General features: G+C 34.3%; 1 protein-coding gene across 4 annotated transcripts in view; it reads left to right on the forward strand.

Moving 5' to 3' along the window:
- The window catches only part of LOC126740807 (protein phosphatase Slingshot), a 200,221-nt gene that overhangs the window by 176,314 nt on the left and 9,579 nt on the right, over nucleotides 1-14,328 (forward strand). For all 4 annotated transcript variants that reach the window (XM_050446988.1, XM_050446989.1, XM_050446990.1 and 1 more), the window contains 7 exons: nucleotides 834-1,056; nucleotides 2,163-2,404; nucleotides 4,762-4,924; nucleotides 4,983-5,151; nucleotides 9,456-9,728; nucleotides 10,235-10,960; nucleotides 12,434-13,009. In XM_050446988.1, the coding sequence (XP_050302945.1) occupies nucleotides 834-1,056; nucleotides 2,163-2,404; nucleotides 4,762-4,924; nucleotides 4,983-5,151; nucleotides 9,456-9,728; nucleotides 10,235-10,960; nucleotides 12,434-13,009 (2,372 nt within the window). The remainder of the gene's footprint in view (nucleotides 1-833; nucleotides 1,057-2,162; nucleotides 2,405-4,761; nucleotides 4,925-4,982; nucleotides 5,152-9,455; nucleotides 9,729-10,234; nucleotides 10,961-12,433; nucleotides 13,010-14,328) is intronic.

Raw genomic sequence — 14,328 nt, forward strand, 5'->3', positions numbered from 1 at the left:
AAAAATTTGACTTCCATAGTACTCTATTTATTAATTTTAATACTGTATTTCATTTTCATTAAAAAAAAAAATCATTTCTTCCAAAATAGACGAAAATATGTCATAATCATTTCCATTAATTTTATAGTATGAGTACATTTGTATAATGTAGGGGACAACGGACTCAAAAAGGCGACTCCCTGAGAACTATAGGAAATTTTATTAATATGAAGATATTTAAATAATTCTTAAAAATTAAAAACATTTTATAAATATAGAACTACCAATACACTCACAAAATTGCTCATAGTCAATAAATCATACGCCTTTTGACATTTGAAGGAAAGTTTTTGTTTTTATTCGTGACTGCTTCAATATGTGACTCTTCGTCATCAAAGTTCATTAAATTTAGGTTGATTTGCACCTTTCCTAACGCTTTATGTATAGTATAATAAGTTGCACAAAGATAAACGACAGAGAGTAATACAGAGGCGGTTAATTTTTTTTTCTTTTAATAAATTATGTATTTTCCTATATTTGATTCAAAAATTATCGGTAACTAACATTTAAAAATCCAGTACTTTACCTACTTTGATTTCTTTCAGATTTCTTATAAATTCTGCAACAATCCCATAATAGCCACCATAGAAAGAATCAAAAATTTAGTCTATAGTAAGTCATAACGTCTCCATTAATTCCTCATTATGCTCGGTCACCTTCGCACGAGGTGAGAGGCACCCAAAAGTGACGTAACAACTCTTAGTTGTCCATTGTTTAATAACCCGGTTTTCCGTAATCGTTTCTTAATACCTTTAACGTCATTAAAATGGTTTTTTTTTCTGACTCTGTTTCAGGTCTGCCCTACAAACGTTACACAGGGTGAGCGCGAAAGCTCGCGAGGGCAACTACTACCAGGGAGGAGGCACTCACTCATGGGTGGAACACTACGAGGAGGGCGTCACATCTGAGAGGTCGTGTCTGAACGAGTGGCATGCGATGGACTGTTTGGAGTCCAGGAGGCCGCCCTCACCAGACTCGGTGAGGGCGAGACCAACCGAACGGGAGGAAACCGAAAAAGTAAGGAAATTGATGACACTCAACAAGTCTTTGACCAATGGCAATCAATCACGAACTTAATAAATATCCTGGACTTCCAATCTGTTGAAAAGTAAATGACTACTACTAGGGGGCCGCCATTTTGCGTGATTGTGTCCTTTCGATGTTGGTGCCTCCGACAAATTTCAGTGGTGCCAATTGTAGATAAACAAAACTAAAGTTTTTTGTAGATTATATTCACAAAAACGAAATAGAAAGTTACAATTAGTTAAGAATTTAAGATAATTTCATTAGTTCTGATATTTTTCTAGTACTTGTTTAAGAATCACATACATGCATGCACTTTAAAAGATGTGTTTTATATTATTATAACCTTAACTTGTATCTTACACGTATTGAGGTAAGGTTTAGAAAAGAAAGGTATAGATGTTTCAAAATTTCTATTTACTGGCAACTAGTTTCGCGACTCAATGAATACTAGATTCCTTAAGAGGAAAGCTTCCCAAAACATAAGACAATATCCTCCTGCAAAGTCATATTTTAAAGATATAAATTTAAGGCGTTTTAAAATTAAGGAACGCGAGGGATTTCGTTATTTATGAGTGCACGACACTGCACGAATCACAACTTTTTATACTTAAGTTTATGACAGATCACATGTCATACGTCGGCGTCGTTAACTCCATTTTAATATATTTTGTTGGCGGCACTAAAAATGTTCATAAAAATGGCGGCCACAAGGCAGCGGTTATTTTTGGTCATTTACATTAGCACTGGTGTATCTATAAAGTTCGTGCAATCAATACACTAGTTACCTCTCATTTGCCAACGAACGTTTGACAAATGACATATTAATTATCTGTCACTTGTCAAGGTAGTGTCAATGGAACTTTGTTAGTTTAAACCTTCAGAAGAAATTCAAAATTGCTTGAAGAGAAGAGTTTTACTTGAAACAATTTAAATTCACTTAGGATCAAATAATTTCTCTCGCCTCTAGTAATTTCTAGTCAAAAGCGTAGACGACTTTTGCGCAAGGGGGCTTTTTTTGAGTGTACCGAAAAAAATGACATTCATAATATTAAAAAAAAAGCCCTGAAATAGGTATCTTATTAAAAAAAATATTTCAGGTGATTCGTTCGACCCTAAAAGAGATCATGATGTCGGTGGACCTGGACGAGGTGACCTCAAAGTTTATCAGATCTCGCCTCGAAGAGGAACTGGACATGGACCTCGGGGAGTACAAAAGTTTCATCGATCAAGAGATGCTGGTTATCCTCGGTCAAATGGACGCGCCTACGGAGATCTTCGACCATGTCTATCTGGGGTCCGAGTGGAACGCAAGCAATTACGAAGAGTTGCAACGAAATGGGTAAGAGATGTGTGGGGGCAAAAATCGGGACTAGGTTCAATGTAGGTAGCAAAAGGAGAAACGTTATTTCAAGTTTATACATTGATTTACGCACCCAAGACTAATACAAAATTGTCGAGGAATATTGGTATAAATAGGACTATTATATCGCATTTATTTTTCCACTAGAGCCACTCTCGCCTCTTAGTTTTCTCAATTTGGGTCAAACTTTAGTTAGTTCAGAGAGAAACAAAGTACCCTTTTTAATTTATTGTTTAGTTAATACATTGTTTTTTGCGCACCTAAGAACTGAGTTGGTCAGACTTGTATACGAAAAGCATAATTTCATTACGATCGTCCATGATACTCGGGTCTAAGGAGGATGATTTTGCATATGAAATGGAGAATTATCGGAAACAAAGGACATGAAGTTTATAGCATTCCATTTCTCCATTACGGCACGAATATTTTCTACTGAAATTGTGATACACGTCTAGCAAATTTCTTTAATAACGCAAATGCTTCATCTATCTTCCACCCTCGCTTTTCTTTCGATACTCTAGTTACTAGAGGGAGAAATGCTATCGTTTTCTTTTCAACTTATGCCTTACATTTACTATTCTAAGTTAATACATTGATATCCTATACTTGAGTTGGCTAGACCTGTATATACTTTAAAATAGAATACAGAACTGATCAATTTCGTTCTTGGGTGCCAAAATACCATGCAATAGAAAATCGTAGGCAAAACGTTAAGTTAAAAAGAGAACGAGAATTTTGCACTGATTTGACTGCCTGTAAGAGTCTTGTAAATACTCACAAAATTGTTCCAGGCACTTGAAGGATATTTAAGAATCTATTCCAGGAGTCTGAGTGAGTTTGACTGCTTGTAAGAATATCCTAGCTACTCACAAACTTCTCCCAGGTAATTTAAAGGTCTATTCCAGAAGTCTGAGTCAGTTTAATTGCTTGTAAGAGTCTCCTAAGTACTCACAAACTTCTTTCAGACATTTAAAAGATATTTAAGGGTCTATTCTAGGATTCTGAGTCAGCTTGACTATCTGTAAGTGTCTTCTAATTACTTACGAAGTTCTTCCAGGCATTTCAAGGTAATGTAAAGGTCTATTCCAAGAATCTGAGTCTATAAGAGCCTTTCAAGAATTCAGAAATTTATTCTGTACACTTGTAAGTAATTTGAGAGTATTCCAGGATTCTCAGTCACTTTGACTGCCTGTAAGTGTCATCTAAATATTCTTAAGCCTTCCAGAAATTTTCACTTAATCCCTCTCCTTTCGGCTTACTATATGTGTAATTTAGGTGGAACTGTAGTTAAGTTGTATAAGCTGAAACACTAGCGGTCTCTTTTTAGTCAAGTTAAAACATTGATTTCTATACCGAAGAACTGAGATGGCAGACCCTTATACGAAAAGTATCATTTGAATATTGATAATTGAGACTCAGATGAGTATTATTAGCTCCATTTCTCATACCAATTAGACAACTGTATTCGTTATACCATAATTAAATTTTAACCTCTCTCGTTTAATCTTCCTGGATTAGAAATTTGATGCAAAGTCATAAGAACTCGTTTTGGATTAATTACAAAGAAATACAAAATTCCAGAGCTGCCAGTCCACATTTATATGGGAAATATTTATTAGCTGATTTAGCCTGGTATTCCAATAGGTTTCATGAAGAATATCATTTCGACCAAATGGTGGTAGAACTTGGCATTTTCTAGCAAAAGTAATGAAGTTGAACCCTCAGTTTTATTTGGCCCACTGATTCTTTTCTGATCGATCTGATTCTTTAAGGGGTTTGATGATACCTTAATTTATCTAGAAATAATCTAATTTCATCCACTACATCCATCATACTTGTCTAATGAGTCAATTAAATCAATCGTTGTTTTTCGACCTTTTGTACAATATTTTTTGCCTTTAGGTGTGTTTGTAATAACGCGATAAAAACCAGTTTTAAAATAAGTTGGATCCTTGACATTCTATTTTGCAGACCGCTACGCTCACTGATTGGCCTACAGGTGTTCGGATAACTTTACGATTATTATTGTTATTAAATTCATGTTGTATATTAAATGGAATCTTATCAGGTTATTCAAGTTGCAGATTACTTAATATTTCAAGACAAAGTGGTGATTATTTATAGGGGCATTCAATTATACAAATTAAATATTTTGAAGAGTTCCAAGCAGAACGGGATTGTATCAGGAAATTAGTTTAAGTACCTGATTTTTGAACTGCCTGAAAAAACTATTCACCTACTGAAGCACTACTAACATTTTAACTATAAGTTAGGACTTAACCACCCTTGGATTAGTTATAAAACAAGTAGTTTAAAATCTAAACTTTCTGTTTTAGGGTTCGCCATATATTGAACGTAACAAGGGAAATCGACAATTTTTTCCCGGGCACATTCGACTACTTGAACGTGCGCGTCTACGACGACGAGAAAACGGACCTGCTCAAACACTGGGACGACACATTTAAATACATCACAAAAGCGCGAAACGAAGGCTCAAAAGTACGTATAATATAATATATTCTAAATAAATAATTGTTTCTGTTTCTTTCTCTAACAGGTTTTAGTACATTGTAAAATGGGAGTGAGTAGATCGGCCAGTGTGGTGATCGCGTACGCTATGAAGGCCTACAATTGGGACTTCAACAAGGCATTGCATCACGTCAAGGAGAAACGTAGCTGTATTAAACCGAATACTAACTTTTTGACGCAACTGGAAACTTATCAAGGTAGGTACTAATATAAACAGGGTGGTCATGCAAGAACGGATTCGTTTGAACTGAAAGATTCAGTTTAAAAATTGTTTGCTGTGTAAAAGGTGTGAGGTACGAAACTAAAGAGAGGAAAAAAAACTTTTATAGGAAGTGAGGTGTGTCAATAATTGGAATTTCAAGATGTAAAAAAATACTCCTTAGAATAGCAAAAAAAGTCCCAATCAAAAGTACTTAAATTCTTAACCCAAAATCAGTTTTTTCGTCTTTAAATCCATCCTCAGGATTTCCTGTACACATTATTCTAAAAAAAAGTTTATAATACTCATATACACATCAAAATGGCCTAAGGAACACTTAGAAAAAAGATTTTTTTCGCCTTATAAATTTTTATATATTTATATTTTCATACGGAATAGATACTACCTTTAATATTAAGATACCAACGAACTAAAATAAATATTTGGGTACAAAAAATCATGCCAGACCAGCGTTTTTTGCCACTTGCACATTTTGTCTAAATAACGCAGATTATAATTTTTAAATTCTAACGCAATATCGCATTTTCTTTGGTTCCAACCGAACAATTGTGATTTAGTTTTTATTCAATAAAAATGGAAAGACGACATTTAACTCGAGAGGAAATGCTAAGAGCAGTCGGAATGCTTGAGGCAGGAACAAGCCAAAGAGACGTTGCAAGAGCTTTGGATACATCTCCCAGTGTAATTAACCGTTTGTGGACAAGATATAGAGAGACAAATGATGTTAGAGAACGGCATCAAGGCCCGTCGCGCGTTACCACACCTGCCCAAGACCGTTTTATAACTTTGCAAGCTCAAAGAAATCCCACGGTAACAGCCTCTGTTTTGGTTCAGCAGCTCTCACGAGTGCATAACGTCGAGGTTTCAGGTCAAACTATTAGAAACCGTTTGCATGAGAGAGGACTTCATGCCAGAAGACCCCTAAGGGTTCCTCGGTTAACTTTAGGAAATCGAGGTGCAAGATTAACGTGGTGCCAAGAACATGTTAATTGGTCTCAAGAAAAATGGGCCACAGTTCTTTTTGCGGATGAGTCTCGATTTTCATTTTATCCTGATTCTGGTAGAATTCGTGTCTGGAGAGAGGAAGGAAATAAAAGTCGTTTGCGTCATGCCCGGAATGTTTTGGGGTGGCATTAGACTTGACGGAAAAACGAACCTCATTTTTGTGGAAAATACAATGACTGGAATAAGTTATAGGGATAATATACTACTGCCTGTAATTGTTCCATATTTACGTGAAATGGGCCCAAATTCGTTGTTGCAACAAGATAATGCCCCACCACATCGAGCACGGCTTGTACGAATCGCTATTGAGGAAAATCAAATCAATCTTCTACCCTGGCCCTCTACTTCACCGGACCTTAATCCAATTGAGCATGTTTGTGATTGGTTAAAAAGGCAACTTCTTCAACGATTTGACTTTTTTCAAAGCGCTCTGGAGCTTCGTCTTGCTGTGACACATGTTTGGTAGGAGTTGCCCCAAGAATTAATTAATAATTTAATTTTAAGTATGCCTAGGCGATGCCAAATGTTATTAATAATAGAGGTGGACCATCTGGCTACTAGTTTAATTTGTATTTGGTAAATTTTTATTTTTATAATTTTTTTTAATAAACGGTAATACATGGGATTTTGTTCTTTATTTTTATTTGGGCCCTAAATTATGAGTTAATTATAATCTACAAAAAAAAGTTAATAATTATATTGTTATTTTATTCGAATAATGTAAAAAAAATTGCAATAATTAACTTTTTTCCAATCTTCTCAAAAATATTAACATATTTGTATGTGTTCCCTAGACCATTTTGATGTGTGTATTTCCTGGACAAAATAATTATTTTCTACTATCTTAAAGACATTTAAAAATTTCAAATTTTCAGGACTGAATTCCTATTTTGTTTATTCTAGGCTGTTGATATACTTTATAATTTCCATTGCGGAATGAAGGGAAGCCTGGAAAATGGCTTTAAGTGAATTAACTTGAAAACTGCATTTTTTTATGGTCTTGAATACGTTTTCCAATTTTCCAGAACATTAAAGTTGTTTTATTTAAATTTAGGCAGTATTTGGAAAACAGCATTTTCCAGATTGTTATTAATTGCCAAATAAAAATATACAGATATTTTTTAAAGTATTTGCTTATAAATGCTAATATATAAAATAATTGTCGTAAAATGAGGAAAAAAACGACATAATTTAATGAAAGTTTCAGGTCCTAGTTTTAAATAGAGGGTTTAGGAGTTTTTTGCTAGAATAGAGAATAAAATTATTTAAAATATTCTTTATACCTATACCATATAAAATAGAAATAATCAATTTAAGCAGAATTAAGGAAAAGGAATAAAAAACAGTTTTTTGATTTAAAACATTAAAAAATTAAGAAAAATATAATTTTCTTTTATTAGATGATTTAAAAAAAAAAAATTTGCAGGAATAAAATAAAAATTAAAAAGGAAAACAGAAATAATTTTAAAAAAATCAATATTTTATCGAATGCCTTGAAAAAAATTAACAATACTTAAATTCTCGGCTTAAAAAGACTGAAATATAATAAAAAATGTTACAAAAAGTAAGACCCTGGAAACCAAATTTTATACAAGAAGCTAAAGCTAGTTTTTAAATTTAATTTATTAAATTATTAATGTACCTACTCCAACATCAATATAATCATAATCAGCATTATCATCATCACCATAATGTCAAACTTTAAATTTTGTTTTAATAATGGAATTAACATTTTTTGCCAAAAAACCTTTTTAAGAATCCAATTTCCGATCAATTTATAAAAGTATCGCCGAGAATAGTGAAAATTTGCCAAGACAAAGTGATATACTTTAATTAAAAGTGTTTTCTAACTACGTAAATCTTTATCTCAGTATCAATATCATTAAAACCAGCTTCAAGAATTCCTCTGAACATATTTTAATTGAAGGGAATTCTATGAACAGGATTTATACCAGAAATGCAGGAAATAATTTATTCAGTGTCCAAAATATCAGTCTTTATACACAGCAGTAGAAGTAGCTTGCAGTTGAATTACCTGTAATGACTTAATTGCAATTCTTTTCTTCCAGGAACTTCCAAGGGATTTTCGCTTCTTAAAACACTATTTTTCCTTAATTCCCTCAAGTAATTAATGAAAAAACCAGATTTTGTTTCTTCCAGGGGACTGATTTTACTGCTTAACGATTTGCCTAAAATAGTATTTCAACATTCTGAATGTAATCGGAATAATAGTAATTACTCACCCGGGGACGAAAACATTTCCTGTACGCCTTATTGTTGGTATATACCATTTTCTGCTTTGCTATACAGAAACGTAGGGGTCCTGCGAAAATCTAACTGAAAGTGTCATTTTTTGCCTGAAAAACTGCCTGAAAGAATCAAATTATTTTTTCATTTTGTGAGAAGTAATAAAGCTTCGATTATTTGCAGAAACACTCCAGTATACTCAAATTTAGACATTTTTTAAATTGAAAAGAGAATTAGTTGCAGTCGTTTTTTTCATTACCTGGGACTAATAAAACTTTGAATTTACTGCCTAGAATACAATGATTTCTCTATTTCATTCGAGTAGTTGACGAAAAAAAAATTTTATTGTTCCTATTCCAAGAAGTTGCAGGAAATATAAAAGTATTTTGACAATCTGAATGCAACAGTGCATTATTCACCTAGGGAGGAAAAATTAGTCCTACTAGTGAACTAAGAAGTGTTTCTTTCTTTCCAAGGTTAGTGTACTGTGTTATTAGGAAGTAACGAAACATTTTCCTTTTATGACAGAAAATCGTACTTCCTGCGAGCAGAAAATTATTTCAATTACATATGAACAAGTTTGAACGTGGTCAGACGGAATCTTGATTATTTACAGGGATATTCCAATTTTTCAGCAAAACTGCCTAGAATTTAGAAAATCTAGAAAAATGTAATAATTCCTATTATTCCAAAATGTAGTCTTACTCCTGGGAGAGCAACAAAAAAAAGTTCTTTTTCCAGCTAGTTAAAAGCATATTTTTACTAATCAAAGAATTCAAGAATGTTTCTTATTACTGGAAAATCACTGGCTACTGACATGACTGTTTCAATTTTAGATCAAGTGAAAAGTGTCAAAAATATCACATTTTAAATGTCAATTACAGAAAACTCGTTGAAAGTAGCCTCGCCGTATTCGTCATATAAAAATGTCAAAAATCTTGACCTCAATGACTTGAACAAATCATTGTTCTAAGTTATACCATAGCGTAACGACATGTTTAAATTCATAATAAACGAGCATTTTTGCAGGTATATTGGATGCAATGAAGAACAAAGAAAAACTACAGAGATCAAAGTCTGAAACTAATTTAAAATCTCCGACTAACGGTACGAAAGTGGAGAAAGCGGTGATGGCGGGTGGAGAACCCACCCCGGTGGTCGTCCAGGTTTTGTCGAAATCGTACGATCTCCAGTCGACTTTGTCCGGACAGGACTTGAGGCAAATGGGAACGCGTCCCAAGAGTTGGTCTCCGGATAATTTGACCACCAGGGAGATTAAGGAAGGCATTAAATCTTCACCAGGTAATAACGATTCTCGTGAGGAGTTAAACTAATATTATGTATATAAGTTAATTTATTAGTATAATATATAGAAATTTAGATTATTAAGATTTTCAACCATCTCCAAGTAATATAAAGTCTGCACCAGTATTTATTTGCTTCAAAAGGTCTCTTGCATCACTCCTTAAATATGAAGCATTTTATAGTCTTACTGAATATTTTGATCATTGATTGTTTCTTTTTTTCTTGTCAATTTTTAATTTTGTTTCTGGTAATTAAACTTTAATTATTGTGATAATTTTGTTATATATTTATGATGTTTGCCTTTTTTATTAAAAAGCTTGTATTTTGTTAGCTTTAATATCTTCTTCTTTCTACTACTTATATTATAACTTTTTAGATTTAGGTAATTTTTAAGCATTATTTAGTTACTATTGAAGTGCTGAATTTTTTATCTAGCAGGAAGCTTTGTCCATGTTTTGATTTGATTTGATACGATGGCCTAAATGTTTTGTTTCAATTTGCAGGTTTCATGAGCCTGGAAGACTTAAGCCAAAGAAGCGCCTCAAAAGAAAGCGTCCAAGAGAGTAAAGCGTCTTTGGCCCGTCACGTGTTGATGCCCTGTGATAACGGAGAATCTTACAGTGTTTCGCCGAATAAAATCATCCACCTGCCCGGCCACGATCCGACGAAAGAACCGGACGTAACAATGGGCACCACCGAAAATAGTTCCTGTAATAATAAGTTAAGTAGCAGCAAGACTGTCGTCACCGCCGAACAGTGGGACCCCGGAGAAGTCAAAACGATCCTCGGTAAAAGTGAGGAAGTGGAGGAGGACGGTGCGAAAAGCTGTTCTAGCGTAATCTGTGATCAAAACGATAAAGTAATTAGTGTAGGTGAGGCGAACATGTGGACCTCTTCGGCGGTGATAGTGACTCAATGTGCGACCGTGGTAGTGGGCAATAATAGTGTCTTTAAAGTTCCTGAATCTCATCGCGGCACGAACGATCCGTTTTCGAATCAGGTCGATAAAGTGTTTGATAAGGAGGAAAAGAAGCAGCAGAGGAGGGATTGCCCTTCGAGGCAGAGCTCGTGGAGTTCCTACGATAGCGCGGTCGTGATGGAGAAGAACGAGTTGTCCAGGCACAGTTCGTGGGGGTCGGGGGACACCAGAATAGCGCCCAGCAGGAACAGTTCTTGGGGGTCATATGATATGCGACCCAGGGGACCCGTTTATTATCATAATGAGAAAGGTAATTTCTAGTATTTGGTTAATATCAAATTAACAACCTTTACAGACTAGTAGCACTATTTAAATTAATCAGAAGACCCTAGGTTCTGAGTAGATTATTCTTATATGGTGCTGGTGCTAGGCTATACTCCGTGCTCCTAACTCATTATGTAATACAACATTGTGAGACTGTTGGATGTCAATTTGAAAACTTCCCTCTCTGAATATCTTTCTTGCAATTAAAAATAGGAAAATCGAAAAGACACGTCAATTTTATTTGTAAGGGGGACACTAAATGAATGTTTTTAGAAAGTTGATTCAACCTCCTAATAACCTTAGTTTCCGGATTATCGCGTTTCAAAGTTGCAAGAACAATTAAACTTACTGCCATTGAGATTTTGGTGTTCAAGTTTTTGTACAGGGTAACCATTTTATTGGGGGCCTATGTGGTTTCTCAGAAAATCGATAAATTCCGCTAAATTAAATAAAGCCAGAAAAGTGTATTTTTTTTTTGAAAAAAGGAGATTATACTGTCCTGTCTTAAGAATTTTTTGATTTTCCAGAATTTTTGAAATAAATATTTTTTTTCCAGACAGTTGAAATCTAACTATTTTTCTTCTTCCAGGAAGTTTTGACACTTTTAATTTTGGCATAAGTTAAAATGTAATTTTTCCTTAAAAATATTTTCAAAATCGTGAATGAAACAGAAAATATTATATGCCTGTCATAGGGATCTTTTATTTACCTGTGTTTTTTAAATACATATTTTTTTTCCTTGAGGTTTTTTACTTCTTCCAGATCAGGAATAGGTATTTTTGCAGTCTGTTAAATCAAAATTTAATTTTCTTTCATCCAAGAAAAAGCAAAAAAAAAGCTTTTCCCAAATTGATTCTTTAATTTCCCGATATTTGAAGTCAAAATCCTTTCAGGCTATTAAATTATATTATTTTTTCCAAGCAGTACCTCAAAATCCTTAAAATGTTGTTCTGGAGAACGTTTTTAATTTTGTTTTTAAATAATTGATTTTTTCCAGGCACTTGAATTCCAAGTTTCTTACCCTTTCTGCTCCAGGAATATTTATGGATACCAAGAAGATAAAATAATATTTTGCTTCAGGAAAAACTTGTATATCCTGGAAAACGTACACAGGGTCATATTTTTTGGAAAACAATTTTTTCCAGGCTGTTATGTTTATTTCTTTACTTTTTCCAAGAAGTTCTGCCTTGAATATCATAATTATTTTTGCTCTAAAAACATGTATAGATTATTAGCGCTATGAACAGTGATCAGAAGAAACCAGGTTCTGAATAGATTTTTTTATGGTGCTGGTGATCTGTAAAGAATGTTAAAAAAAGGCCAATTTGACCAATTACACTACAATCTGAGCACAACGCAGTTACCATTTTAACTCATCATATTTCGCAATTTGCGAACCGACTTTTTCTTACGTTAACATTTTTTGATTCAAAATTAATTTTATCATTATCTTGTTTAGGTGAAAAAATCCTGCACAGCGCCTCGGATCTCGAACAAAACCCGAGCGGCATCTTCCCATACGACAAAGAAGACATTCCTTGGCACCCGGGAACCGTGAGACGCACCAAACAGAAACTGGAGAGTCAAACCTCCACCGCTCCAGCCGCCTCCACTCCAGTCACCCGCCAATTAAGCAACGAAAGTGCCACAAGCAGTTGCTTGTCGTTGAACAAGAGCCCGAGCACGGACAATCTCGTGTTCAATTTCGCGGAGGCGGTCAACGAGGGGCTGTTGGAGCGTGCGAGGACCACCAGCGTCGACCTTCGGGACACCTCCAGTGCCATAACGCAGAAAATCGATATTCCCAAGAAGTTGAGGAGCGCGAAGAGCGTCACGAGGCTGAGCACGAGCGCCCCCGAACGATCCTCAATTGAGTTGGTGGTCTGTGACGCTCTATCGCGTTCTGAGTCCAATGTATCCAGCACAATAGAGGGTCAAGTTGAGGATGTCGTAGGCGGCGCTGACCAGCGGACTAATAATAATAATAATAATAGCGTGAAAAGGCAACGCAGCTTTCTGGAAAGTCGCCTTAAAGGTTCGTTTTATTTGTTTAGTGTTCGTTACAAAAATCGTTAATAGAATTGCAATAGCAATAAATCGCAAACCCCACCAGAAAAAAAATCAACGTCCATTGTATAACCTTTAAACTCATAGCGATACTTCATAATAATAGCAAAGTTACAATATGTCTTAACCCTTATTCCTTAATTTTAGTCAAAAGTACGTTATGGTTTATCATGTCAAACGCTTTTGACAGATCAAAAAAACGGAACTTACAAGGTCTTCCATTAAATTGTTTACAAAAATCATATATTTAATCTACCCTCAATTTTTTACGTAAGAAACCAGACTGATTTACAGAAAAAAAACTTTTTTTTGTTGCAATAAGTGAGGTATCTTGAAAGTGTAAGTAATTATATTGCTTTTTCTATTATTTTTAACTAGCTAAATGCCCGCGGCGTTGCTCATAATATGTAAAAATATAAATTTTCAACGCGCTATAAGTTTATAAAGAAAGAATTTTCGTAGAAGTTTTCACCTCATTTCACCCCTTCAGGTGGCGGAATTTTCAACAAACTGTTGTTTTCATTAAATTGAAGTGTTTTGCAGTTTTTTAAAAAAGTACATTGTTTTGAAGCTGTGATACATAAGGGGTGGTTTCAACCCTTTCCTGATGGAATTACAAAAAATCTCTTCTTAGTGGATGCCTACATAACCATAGGAATGTTGTCCCAAATTTCATATTTCTAGGTTTTACCGTTTGGGCTGATGTTGATTATCAGTCAGGATTTTTTATATATAAAGAAGATTAAACACAGATAAAGGATCTACAGGTCTTTATATTTAATTGGGTTTGAATATTTAGGTGGGAAGCGCGTTATATGCCTTGTCGATGTTTATTTAATTTCATAGAGAAAATATGAAAATGCATATTCTTGGGTTGATGATTTAGACTTTTTAACATTATTATTTCTATGTAAGAGGTTCTTTATTTATACGAGACTGCAAGCCTTTATTTACAGGACCTCACGTACGTTAAGACTAATTTTGTGAATTCTGGATTATACTGTCATTAAATGCTTGACGAAAATTATTTACAATTTTTGATATTATTTTTTTCCCGATTTGTATTTATCCAAGATAACCTCGGAATTTGTTCTTCCTGTTCGGAACCTGAAAGAAAATCTGGAAAAATATGTCATACATCTGACTGGCATGACTTATACAATCAAAAGCTTTGGAGAAATCATAAAATGCAAGCACGGTACATGTCCAACAAAACAAATAGTCTCTTGTAGTTCTTGTAAAACAACAAAAATTCTAGTGACTTATTCTAACTTTATCCTATTGCAG

Source organism: Anthonomus grandis, chromosome 9, assembly GCF_022605725.1.
Source record: "Anthonomus grandis grandis chromosome 9, icAntGran1.3, whole genome shotgun sequence".
Taxonomy (NCBI): Eukaryota; Metazoa; Arthropoda; class Insecta; order Coleoptera; family Curculionidae; genus Anthonomus; species Anthonomus grandis.